This window comes from Cynoglossus semilaevis, chromosome 16 (genome assembly GCF_000523025.1).
Source record: "Cynoglossus semilaevis isolate Cse_v1.0 chromosome 16, Cse_v1.0, whole genome shotgun sequence".
Classification (NCBI taxonomy): domain Eukaryota; kingdom Metazoa; phylum Chordata; class Actinopteri; order Pleuronectiformes; family Cynoglossidae; genus Cynoglossus; species Cynoglossus semilaevis.
Window position 1 is genome coordinate 13,591,770 of NC_024322.1, and position 13,326 is coordinate 13,605,095.

Genomic DNA, 13,326 nt, shown 5'->3' on the forward strand with positions numbered 1-13,326 from the left:
CATCATGACTTGCTTGAAGAGTCATTACCTGAGAGTTTCAACCTGCTTTAATTACCCTCTCTGCTGCCCTGAAAAACACGGCTCCGCTAACTGAGCAAATTGTCAACAAGACTTTAAGTGAAAATCACCAAACTGTCAATTAAAGTAGGATAAAGTTTTGGGAGCAAAGGGAGAGAGATCAGAACCATACTTATTTTTTACATATATATATATATGTAGATATCCTTACATTGGAATAGGCATCACTCTGACATGAGACTTTCCTCATCCTCCCACTGTTGCGCCCTGGTGTGTGAGTTACGTAATAACTGTAGACTTCAGAGTCTGCTACATCTTTGATCCTGTCAGCCCATTATGGTGGTAATGAAGAGATTTTGCGCTCAGATCTCAAGGCAGAATCTTATGCTGATTAGATATTCAAATTTTTTTTTTCATCTAATGAATCAGGGTTTACGCGTTACTTAAGAATTGCCTCAGAAAAACCATAAGCAACTTTTACATTGGATGCTTTGTATTTGCCATGTTCTTAATGAACACAGAGTTTTGAAGTAAAACAGTTCCTGTGCTAACATTTTCCAAACCTCTTAATACTGGGCAAATTGGCATCTTCTTTCTTCTCCGTGGGCCAGGCGACTGTAGTGGCAGGAACGTCATTGGCACAGAGCCAGGCAGAAGTAGCTTCAGTGGCATAGAGCTGGAAAACAGAAATAATAAAGCATTATTACAAAAGGCTGACACACTATGTGTGTGTGTGTGTGTGTGTGTGGGGGGGGGGGGGGGGGGGTGTTGAATACGTTGGTTGAAGCCTTCCTCTTTCAGCTGATGTGCTGTGGCCAGGAAATGGGGTCGGAATGAGTGCTAGACGAGAAGCCGAAATATTCCAGAAATACAAAGTATAAAAGGTAGAAATAGCAACAACAAAAGATATATATATTTTTTTAGATAGTTCAGAACAGTTCGTCATAAACTGCGTTCAATAAAATATATTTCAATAGTAAGGAGTAAATTTATTACATCATCATTTAACTTGTTTATTTCTTTCTATAAATATAATATATTAATATAATAAAAAATGATGTGAACTAAAATGTAAATTGATCAACACAAAAATTGAGACTAAGTTACAACTTGGTCAAAAAGGCTAGGACTAAATCAAAGTGGCCATCAAAATTAACTTGTCTGGCTTATTAGTAACAAAAACTTGTTGTGTTCTCATGTGTGTTTCCTTTAAATATAACAGCATCTAATGTCATTATGGGAGCAGAAAAACATCAGTCAAATCCTTCAGACGTTTTCGACTCTCCTTTCAACTTACTCCTTCATTTATATTCACAAAAAATCAAAGATAAAAAAAATGGATTCATATAAACAACTCAGGTTTATGCTGTGTTTCCTGGACATCAGCCCTGTCTGTCTTTTGTGTTGGTCCATGTTCTAGTGTCCATGTGACACCAGGCACTTGTCTTCAAGTGGACCTGTTCCCAAAAGCACCAATTACACAGCTGGTGTTGTGACAGCGCTTTCCAGGCTGCATTAGTCAACCTCACCGTTTGGCAGACCAGGGTGTCAGCAAGTCTTAATTACAAAAACACATGTAATGTGCAGTCATTATAATTATAATCCAGGGCAGCGGTTTACACACTGTTCTTTTCTGTGGTTTTAAGCCTCTTTTCTCTTAAAATATTCGAAAGATATTTTGACTAAGAAACTTTTTTTCAGATTTTTTGTTTCCATGTTGTGTCCAAGGAATCAAACTCCAGTTTAGAGGATCACTCAGGTGGGATGGTGAGAAATTGATTACCAAAAAGATTTGTTGGGGCTCATCGCATTTGGTGTCATGTGCATCAGGAAGTAGCAGAAGGAAGCAGAAACAGGAGGTATGAGGATTTCCAGATGGCTTTAGTCTTACCTGAATCCCAATCAGAATTCCCTTCTGTGGCAGCTTGAAGCCTGTGGAGAGCATAGCTTTCAGGAAGGCTGAATAAATGTTTGGTCCAAAACAGGCTACCTGTAAGAAAACCAACACAGACATACATTTCACAAGAGTAACTGATGATTCCTAAACATTGGTATTACTATTTAAAAAAACATGTTCTCATTTGGTGTACTATTATTTCTCAAAAACCAAACAGATATTTTGCGTGTGTGAATTTACTTCTCCGGTGGAAGCCATCTCACAGCGAAGCACTGGGTCTGCATCCCTCAGCCGAGGCCAGGAGAACATAGGTGCCTGGATGGAGGACAAGAGAACCAATGAGAGAAGAATTTGTTTTGACAAGAAGCAGCAACATCTCATGATGTGCAACTATTTACTGGTTCAAAAAGCTGAAAATATTGTATTTTTATTCTAGATTTTAATAAACTGTAGTAATATTGTTTTTGTTATTATTAAGCCTGTTATTTAAATGTGTTAACAGATTTAAATTATCCTGGATTTACAAGAAATCCAACTGCTCTTTGCTGTTGTTTATTTTTTAAGTACTGTGTAAAATAAAAAAAGATTGTTTTAAAAACATTTACTCAGAGTGAATCATAGTAGCTTTAGGGATTTACTGACACCTATAGGTGGTCTTTCCTCAATATTTAAGTTTCTATATAATATGAAATAAATAATAAATAATAAGACCCATTATGACTAAGTTTCTCAGTCCAGAGAAAAAATAAATAATTAGACCCATTATGACTAAGTTTCTCAGTCATCGTTTTTTGACATACACTAGTTTAAAAAAAGAGTATCAAGAGTAATCTTGATTCTTGAGGGCAGACTTTAGTCATTACTATGCTTTTGGCTTGTGGAAGGAGTCGAAAGTTTATTTCAAAACTTCAGTAAAGTAATTTCCCTCAACAACACTGATCAGTCTACAGTCCTTCTTAATCTTGTCAGTCACAGACTTACTTGCCTGCTGCCCTGGTCTGACGCAAGTCAAGTGTCTGACCTGAATTTGGAGCCAGCATAAAAACATGCTGGACATCTAGATGGTATTTTAAGCTTGATGAGCTTTGCTAAAAGAAAACACTCAGTCTGTGTAAAACTGTCCAATTTCTACTCTAATTGATTCCAAACACTAATTATTGCAATTAACCAGTTTATTTTGACAGCCCATTTAAATGAGAATTTGAATTTGGTCCCATTAATTCAACATGTGTCTCCATGCTGAGAAGCACGGGGAGGTTGTGGTCTGATCAAGCTGCAACAGAGTGAGTGGAAAGAGAACAGACATTTAGAGAAGGAAAATTAAAGATTGTTGAAAAGCTTAGTGGAAGTGAAGAGGATGCAATCAGTGCAGTTTTTGGGGTGAATTTGTCAAAGAAAAGAAAGTAACAACAAATGAAAGTGGAAGAAATAGTGAAATTACTCTTCGAACATCTCCACATAAAGACAATGTACAGAGCCCCTTCAGGGGTTCTATCTAATCAGTGGAATGTGATGTTGGCTTACTGATGGAATACAGTGGAGGAGCACGGGGGGGCAAATGCACAGGGAACTATCATCTCTTATCGTGGCTCTGTTCAAAGTGTTGGTGACAGACAAGGAAGAAGGCGGAGATGAAATGGCAAAATGTAACCAGGACAGTAAATGAAATAGTGCCAGAGGAATATATCTCTACAGAGAATGAAGGTAAAGGAACTTTGGGGTGCGTACAAGAAACAAAGAATAGAAGACGGTTTGTATAACAAAGACACAAAGGCATATATTTTTTCCCAGTCTCTGAAATACAAACCCAGGAGACTCAATTCAGGGATTCACATTAACAAGGCTTCTCACCTACCAGGCAAACTGCAAACTGAAAATGTAGTGCAGCCTCCTACCAATCACTGGAACTATGAAGCAAAAAAGAAAGTGGAAGTATATCATAACAGCAAAGAGAGAGAGGAGCAGGGAGGTGTTAAAACAGTGTTATCGTCACCTGTGGAGACTTAAAAGCTCCGAAAATGACAAACAACTCCATGGCTCCACACAGCAGAATCCTCAGAAAGTGAGACAGTGGTTTCATTTAAATGCTGTGCTGTTCAATTGAAAACTGGTGTGTCCCCGGAATAGGATTCACAACATCCTTACAGCCCCCGCCCCTCCCCAATACACACACACACACACACATTTGTAGGTTTCGAAATAATTCCCAATCATCCCCCAATAATAGTGTTATCCTAATCCTTACCCTAACACTAATCCGGCCATAATCCTAATCCTAACTCAGAACTTGAGCCTGAAAACCATCTCACTTATTGGGGACCGGCAAAATGCCCCCCGAAAGAACACAATGTCTCGCAACAACACTAGAATTTTGCCATAAAGCGTCACCGGAATCACAGCTATGTCAGAACCTGAACACACACAAATACCCAAACACACACAAAATATCCTCAACTACTATGCCACACTTACTACACACTACTAACATACACAGGCGCCGTGAGGCGTCCCACCGTGGACAATGTTATCTCAGGACACCAGCAGAGCTTCCAACGACAAAGGGAATGAGTAAAGTGAGACATAACAATTTTAGTCACCCTGGGCTATTTGCAGACGGAAGTGTGAACAGCGTAAATGTGTTCGTATTCCTAGCAGCCTGGAAATAAACAGCTGTGTTTGTCTATACAGACAGCAGACAATGCCCAGGGCTGAAATTGCACCAGATGAGTAAACTGATATCAGTCCCAACGATCCAGGAATGTCTGTTTTATTATGAGTTTTGTGGACCTGACTGTCAGAGACAGGAGTTTAATATTCATAGATATTTTCATGGTTAAAAACTTTGAAGTGTAGTATCCTGGAATTATCCCCTTAGATATTAAAAGAGCAAGAATCTCGGAGTTGTAAGTAGAAAATATAAAGTAAAACTTTTTTTGAGTCAAGTAACAACACATTTGGAGAATGATGGTGTTAACATTTAGCTAATTTTCAATTTAGTCATTCAAACGTAGATCAAGTTTTTCAAATGTATTAATAAAACCGCACATGCTCCCTGCCTCAGACACAGAGAGACAGAATAACAAGGACATTTCTAATATTCTCTGATAAAGTCCTGTTAACCAGTACGTAATATCAGAAATATGTAACTGATCAAAATAATTATCCTATATAAGTTTTATTATATAAGCTTGGATCAAAGGGTTGTCTTCACGAAATCAGTTAAAATAATTTTGATACAAATCATGGCACAAAAGGCTGAATGTTCTGATTGACTGAGAGAAGTTGTTCAAGTGGAGCTTGGTGGTGGTTGAAGGTTACTGTATAGGCATCAAAATGGAACTTCTTTCATGGCGTATTTAAAACCATGGAGTATGATCCAAAAATCCTTTCAAAAACACTTTTTAATCAGTGAAATGCTGTTCAATCATATCCACCATAGCTGTGTTTTTTAAGTCACTTCTTCACCTGCTCCCTTCAGGGGTGACCACAGCTGATAATCCAACTTCCATCTCACCCTATCCCCTGCCTCCCCCTGACATTACACACCAAAGAGCTAATATTTCTTTATTTATGTCACATTATGGCAGAGTCTAAACTTAGCAACCTTAACTTTTTTTTTTGTTTTGTCTGTGTCTAGTATTTCCCCTAGGTTATTAGGCCAGAAAAATGGTGACTGCTTTAGAAGTTCCCATAAAGCCCTGCATGCCATGGTCAAGGGGACAAGACATCAGACAGACAGAGGATGTCTTTTTTTTTCTCCCTTCAGCTGTTAAGTGTGCACCGGGGACAGTCACCAAATCAGCTTCCTCCTCCTCAAATGTTGTTTCTCCTGCTCTTCTTCCTCCCAGTGCCATAAACACCACTACACTATTGTTCCTATGAGTTTGTATGTAGAGACAGAAATTACACAACAGGGACTTGTTAGCAAAAAGAAAACAACATGGTCTGAAACAAGAGACTGTCAGATAAAAGAGACAGTAAGAACAACAGAGATAGGATGGGGGCGGGGGGGTGAGACTGAAAAACGGAGACTGGTTCTCTGGAAGCCTGTGAATCCAAACTTGTGATGATACTATGACTACGGTGAGGATAGAGATGTAGAACTCCCATACTGCTCAGGCATCCTTCAGGCTATACTAAGTCTTGATAATCAGACTTCAGAGTGTGTTACCAGTGGGGAATCGATGTTATGTTGGAGAATGTTGACCGGGGGGGAAAAAAACAGCAGTATTTCAAATGCTCCGTATTATTTTGACACAGGTTTTCACCAAAGCTTATATCAGCCGAGATGGGTGTATAAAGTCTGCCTTATCGACTCCAAGTAAACTCCAAAAGTCTTTTATGCCCAGTACCTCGAGTATTCAGGGCTCTGATTAATATTCTCCACCACTGTGCAGCCGAGAAATTGAAAACTTTAGGTGGTGAGGAGAGTAGGGGATTATACCTGCGTGATTGGCTCCCAACTACAGCCATTGTTACAGGAGCTTTGTTGTAATTAGAGGGAGAAATTACTTTGGAAAAAAAAAGCTAAGGAACATCTGGCGTCACATAAACTCTCTTACCCAATTTTAGAAGTAAGCCTCCCAGCGGGTGAGAGAAAGCACCTATTACTCTTCACCACCGTGCCTAGGTACCGGGATGAAGCAGTAATTGGTGTCTTTGTTATGTGATCCTTAGGAAACTGAACCAGGAGCTCGTCGCTTTTAAGAAATCCTACACACAAAAAGTTTAGATATCAATATTAGTGACTCTAAAAAGAGAAATAATAAGTCACTTTTGACACTACAGGTAACTCTTAGCCCTAACCTCACAATCAAGGCTCTGGGTAATTAAATCTGCTTGTTATTTGTTTTTCATTTTCAGTATTTAATTCATATCACAGAGAAAGACAGAGTATTTCTCCTCCAGATTGTAACTGTAACCCTGTGTATCTGTGCAATAATAAGGTTCGGGCCACGTTGTTCAAACGTGTCAGCTTCATGGGAACGCCACGCTTTTCATTGAGACCGTGATTCAAACAGACTGCAGTGGTCACACTGCTTTGCACAGATCAGTTACACAGCTGTACATCATCCTGGATGCAAATGGTTGTGACCCGGGAGTGGAGTTACTTCAAAACATGAACATACGCTCATTAATGAAGGTGTGAAAGTGATCAGGTGTTCATACTGTCCCAAAAAAGAGGACTCAGATGAAGCCCTCAAAAGTACTGCACACTCACTGTTAACATTGACACTGACAATGTAAAACTGTTTAAATATTAAAATACTAGTGTAGTATTTCATTATTTTTAGAGTATGAGGCTAATACACCGCAAATTAGTGGTCGTTAAACGATGGCCCACAGTCTACATCTGGCCTGTAGGCCACCTATTTGTGGACCGTCAGCTAAACATGAACAGAGAGGCTGTTTTCCTTTACTTTACTTTGTATTTTTTGGTTTATGTGTGGTCAGCACTTGCAAATGGTCGGTCATCTCGATGCCGACGGTGTTCTGATAGGCTGTTAGTGAGAACACAGAGGGAACAATTTAGCCAATCAACATGTAACTGGACTGTGGGTGAAAACTGGGGCACCAGTAGAAAATTGAACCACACAAAGTCCATATGGACTGAACCATCAAACCAGTAATCTTCTTCCTGTAAGACAAGCACTTTTACCAGTTTGTCTTGACTGGCCTAAAATGTGTTTACAAATGTGTTTGTATTTCTTCTTCTTCTTGTAAAAGAAGTCAAAGTGAATTACAGCATTTTCATAACCGTACATGTTACAAGTTCATGTCTTTCCTTGAAAAGACACCTGAAAATACAGTCATTGGTCATTTGTGTCATTTCCTACAGGAACCTCTGGAGTCTTTCAGGATCTTTAGCTGACTTTTTCTTTTTCCACTTACCTTGATGCCCACGTAGTCTACAGGAATGATGGGTTGCTCCAGCGAAGGCAGGCTCGCCTCGTCCAAAGGCTCTCCCACCATCACTTTGGTCGCCACATTGATGAAGTCCACACCAATTGTTTTTGACACAAAAGGAAAAGAACGTGATGCCCGCAGGTTACACTCGATCACCTGACAGCATTTAGGACACAAAAACAAAACAGTATCATCCACTCCCAGCAGCAGATATGAAATACAACACAGATACACATAAACATTTTTTTACTTAACTTACAATTAAAGAACACAACAACATGAAAAGCAATCTGTATTAATTAATGCATGAAACTGTGGCAGGAACATTGCAAATTTGATAAATATAAGATGATGCAACAACAACATCCTTGAAACAAATGTACAAAAAAAAGTAGAAAAACTTCTCGACAGTGTGTATCACTAGGACCTACTGTATTTACATCATAGGATTGAATGTGGATGGAAAATAAAAGTTTTTTGTTTTTTTAAAATCACTCAGAAAACCACTCTAATGTCAGCACGAAGTCAAACCACAGGAAATGTTACCTACCATAACGTCATTGCCTTTTACCAGAAACTGAGTGTTAAAAGGCCCAGAAATTTCAAACGCTTGTGCAATTTTGCGAGTGGAAATCTTCACCTGTGAGCAATGGAAGAAAGCAATCAAAGACATGAGAACTCTCTGTGAATCACCAGTGCTAAATTGTGATTCTTTGAACCAGTTTCCTAAGTAAAATGACTAATGTAATTACCGCTGAGGTGATTACGACTGACCTTTTCCAATGCACCCTGGCTGATAGTCTGAGTTGGCAGCATTAGTGTGGCATCACCGGAGTGAACCCCGGCGTCTTCAACATGCTCTGTTATAGCGTGGACGAGCACCTGGACAAAGAGGAGTTGATTGTATCACACTGAACCACAGTTTTCTTCTCACAAATTGTTACTCTAAAAAGGCCAATGGAAAAACACTTGAAATAAATGTAATATTCAATGATGACAATGTTTTAAAAAATAAAAGTATCTGCATTGTAATAGGATTGGCTCCATATCGCTTTTTCATGTTAGATACCAATACTGATACTGCACCATGGAGTATCTGCTGATACCCATGTCCCTGTTAACGGCATGTGACAAAAAATTTAAGTCAAACATTTGGGCTTAGGTACCAGATCAAACGGGTTATAGTTGTGTCTTTTTCTGATTTTCAATCCTGAAATTTTGACCAGTACCAGACTGATACTGATCCCGAGTACTGGACTGAGCCATCCCTAGTAAGTAAGAATGTAAGTGGATTTGCAGAGACAGAAGATCAGCTTCCCACATTTCTCCCACAGGACGGAGGATTTGTGTGGCTGAGGAACTCAGTCGGACGATGTCTCTTAGTGCAGTGTCACTAGTTCATTTAAACTGCTGCTCACCACGGCGTTCATTAGCACTCTTCAGATAGAGCCTGTAATTAATACATATTATCTCTCTTCCTCACACACACAGACACACACACACACACATATACACACAGAGGAGTAATAAAGCCTCTTTGGTATTCAATGAATGGACAGCGTGTTAATGTGATAGTGAAGTTAGAACGTTCAGGGAACGTAGGGAGAGACAATACACCACACGACTGAATTGCCCACGTTCACACTCGCACCCTTCAAACGACTCCCGTAACCGAGACGAGAGCAAAGCAGAAAGGGCATTCAAGTGCCGCCACGGCTCCTGTCATTGACGGCAAGTTACGTGCTAACAATTACACACTTTACACTACAGGTTATTCACGTTAACTTTTAAGCAGCTGAAACTTGGAAACTTCACTGTGAAAGTCACATCAACCTTCAACGTCAAAACTGCGTGGTAAGGAAAAAAATTCATGTTACGTCACAGAACTTTTCAGATCACACTTTAATGGCTTGGTGGTTAAGGAAGTGCGACTTGAGTGCGGACGGTTTCAGGTCAGGTCAAGCAGGTCATTTTATCTACTGTTGTCTAGTGTTCCAGACAAGGCAGACAATGCAGTAAATGGAAAGAACATTAGTAAAGACCGAACAAATGATGTCAATGCAACATCATGTAAGAACGTACACTCTCACACAGAAAAAGGGTAATTATGGGTATAATTATAAAAGCGTCAAACAGGTCTTCACGTACAGTAAAACTCAGGTGGAACTGGGTGAATCTAACAAAAGGGAGAAGTTTTTTTTTTCACCTTCCCAGCTTTGGCCACAGCGTCCACCTCCACCTCCCTGGCACCACGGATGAACTTGGTGATAACCACTGGATGTTCCTGGAGGAAAAACACACAAGGTCATTCTGGGATTAATAATGAAAGTACCCTGGCTTGTTGACTGCAGTTATTTTAGTGCTGTCTGTTATTAGAAGGTGACTTGTGATATTTTTGGTTTTGATCTCTCTTGTATTTAGAGATAAAAAGCTTGACCACCGTTTCTAGTTTTCAAGGTTCTTCCATCCGTCTGGGCCAGGACTGGATTCCAAAATAAAGATAAGATAATAATGTGAAACAAAAATGGGATTTTAATTTAATTTCATTTATTTTACGGCCTCCAGGATGTCTGTCCACAAAAAGTCTGTCCCTCTGACATGTCAATGTTGATGTTAAGGTATTAGGAGTAAAATACACAGCAGAAGACAATGACAAACCAGGTGGCGGTAGCTGTTAGGAGAATGCACTCTTAAAGAGTAAGAATGTTTGTCAAATTCATCACAGGCTTAATAATTATATATTAATATGAGTTGAAGATTTTCTGAGATGTTAACACTGATCTCACCTGTGACACCTGAGTGGCCTCCTCCAAGAAACGTTTCATCTCTTCTTCTCCGTACACAACGTTCATGGCAGAGCCACTGGTGAAATGAGAGCAGGAGTGAGGACGAAACATAAGGCCGTGAGAGAAGGAGAGAGAGAGAGAGAGAGAGAGAGAGTGGAGGTTACAAGTTTCTAATGATTGTTCAAAACTCATTATCTCTTTGTTGCATCACAATTACTATCGGGAACACGGTCTGGAAACAGTCAAAATAAGGCACGAGAAAGAAGGAGAGCGGGAGGGAGGAGAAGACAGAGGAGCTATTTAGGTCGAAAACCACTCCGGGCTCCTGAAAACAAGTTCAGTGCTTTGCCATTAAAAATACAATGTATTAAGGCTGAGGGTTTTTTTTTTGTTGAAAAGAAGTGGTTAAAAAAACAGAACTGAAAGGTCATGGAAAGTTTTTTTTGTTGTTGTTGAAAAGAAGTGGTTAAAAAAAACAGAACTGAAAGGTCATGGAATGGGATCAGCGCTCTGATCATGAGCGGACCACAGCTGAAGGGCAGAAAACCAACACGCCTAAAATCTAAATAACTGTTGATTTGTTTTGAAAATTAATTTTTTTTTGTTATTTAGGATGTAAAAAAACGAGTTTTTAAGTTAGTCTTTCTTCCCACTCTGTTGGATGAAACCCATGCTCCTCCCCAGGTGTCAGTGTGCCCCTGTGATGCTTAACGTTTGGCGCCATCATTGTGGCAGATGCACAGTAATAATCTAAATGTTACCATCGACTATCTCTACTGAAGTTAGCTTCGTTTTGGTAGTGGTGCTTATGGCGGCACCCACTATTTCCCTCACTAATGAACAGTCTACAGAAGTCTTTTTCTCTTTCTGTTTAGGTATGTCAATAAGTGGGATAAATGTTGCACTGCTCATAAAAAATATAAATATAGTTGTTATTTTTATTATTTCTGCTAGCAACTAAAATAAAAGTAATTCAAATTCCTTGCTTGTGTTTATTTTCAAGTCCAAGTGAAAGCCCTCACCCACACAACTGCACTTTCTTAAACAAAACTTCTCAGAACTCACTTTCATTTACATTTGACTCTGTCCCATTGTCGTTGTTTTCAACAGGAATTACATTTTCATTGTTAGGAAACATTTTTTAATGCAGGTTGCAAAAACTTGAGAACTTAATTATCAGACCTCTTTTATTCCTGGGTAAATACCTAATTCTTTTATCAATTTATGAAGCCAGATTGTCAAGGACTAAACTATCAAGTGCGTCTGAAGAAGGTTTACTTCAAAAAACAACAAGAGTAAAAATGATCACAATATTTCTAATGAAATGATTAGGGACACTTCAGTGAATGCTGCTTGATATCTCTTTGCTCATTTACTGTGAGTTACTTACATACTTTGATTGTGACTGAAGGTTTCCCTGGGTACAGATGGATTTCCTTTTTAAACCATCATAATTAGCATGTGAAAGAGCATGTAAAATTAAAGGCAAAAAGCCAAAGCTTCATTATAATGTGCAGTTTTCATCACAGAGCGATATAATGAAGGGTCTAACTGTGACACCTGCTGGACAAAAAAGTCACTGCACGCAAAGGCACTTAGAGATGAACAAAAAAATATATGATAATAGTTCACTTAGTTGTTGTATTCTCCTGTTTGTGAACATACTGTAGCTGGGAATACAAGATATATTAAAGGAGTGAAAACCATATTATTTTGCCAAAAATATACAAATTTGTCAAAAAGAAGTGGAAAATTCAACACAGAGTTTGACCTAAAAAAATGTGTTTCTCGATTAAAACAGTTTTTCAGCGCAGAAGTCTGCTGTCGGTTGGCTGTGACTCACCTGAGGACGTAGGAGGGTCGTAGCAGACAGGGGTAACCAACCTGGTTAGCAAACACAAAGGCATCTTCCTGTAAAAAAGAGAGGTCAAAAATGTGTTAATTTGTCTCTATAATAATAAGAATAATAATAAATTTAAAAATATTTTCTATCAGTAATCTTTTTTTATCAAAATCTATGCAATGCCACATGAGGTCACAACCCTAAGGTTGAACAACACTGCATAATATATTCCTGATTATTTACTCTAGATTGACAATAGGTGTGAATATGAGTGTGAATGGTTGTTTATTTTGTATAATGTCCTTGTGACAGACTAGCAAAATGTTCAGGTGAGAACCGTGCTCACCCTCCGGGATTTGCGCCACTTAAAATGATCCAGAGGTTGTAGATTAACATGAACTAATGGAAGAAAATCCAAAAGCATAAATGGAAACCTAAGTTACTGTATTGAGAGCCAATCGTTTGTATTTCCAAATAAGGAAATCAATGTGAAGTAAAAGTTGGAGAAAAAGGAAGTGTCAACATTCATCATTGTTGTAATATCCATTAAACTCTAAGCTGTATTTACCTATGCATAATTAAACTAAAAGCAATTTGAAAAGCCTCTAAATGGAATGCTGTTGTCCCTGAAATTTGACAAAGAGAACAAATCAAGAGAGTAAAAAGGGAAGACAATGGCTTTAACAGCCAATAAGTGCCTCACATTTGATTTTCCAAGCTTCCAGAACAAATAGTCTTGAAAGAAACCTGGCTGCGAGAGAAATGTTCTACAATCCTCTCCACCTCATCATCGTTATTATCATCATCATCATCATCATCATCATCACTCTTTCACTCTCCCCGTCTCTGCTCTGCAGGACGACGCACTTTTTTTC

At 38.9% G+C, this 13,326-nt stretch overlaps 1 protein-coding gene across 9 annotated transcripts in view; it reads right to left on the bottom strand.

The window, feature by feature from the left end:
- The window catches only part of cps1 (carbamoyl-phosphate synthase 1, mitochondrial), a 47,983-nt gene that overhangs the window by 3,329 nt on the left and 31,328 nt on the right, over window positions 1–13,326 (bottom strand). For 7 of the 9 annotated variants that reach the window (XR_003052125.1, XR_003052123.1, XR_003052124.1 and 4 more), the window contains 10 exons: window positions 12,452–12,519; window positions 10,609–10,684; window positions 10,029–10,106; window positions 8,597–8,704; window positions 8,373–8,462; window positions 7,808–7,978; window positions 2,156–2,230; window positions 1,910–2,008; window positions 801–858; window positions 582–696 (listed from right to left, as the gene is read on the bottom strand). Coding sequence is in view for 2 of the 9 variants with exons in the window: in XM_008328813.3 (XP_008327035.1) it covers window positions 582–696; window positions 801–858; window positions 1,910–2,008; window positions 2,156–2,230; window positions 7,808–7,978; window positions 8,373–8,462; window positions 8,597–8,704; window positions 10,029–10,106; window positions 10,609–10,684; window positions 12,452–12,519 (938 nt within the window). In the remaining 7 variants the exon portion in view is untranslated. Of the gene's footprint in view, window positions 1–6; window positions 342–581; window positions 697–800; window positions 859–1,909; window positions 2,009–2,155; window positions 2,231–6,477; window positions 6,629–7,807; window positions 7,979–8,372; window positions 8,463–8,596; window positions 8,705–10,028; window positions 10,107–10,608; window positions 10,685–12,451; window positions 12,520–13,326 lie in introns of those variants that run through there. The other 2 variants (XM_025063561.1, XR_003052129.1) reach the window with 2 other exon arrangements.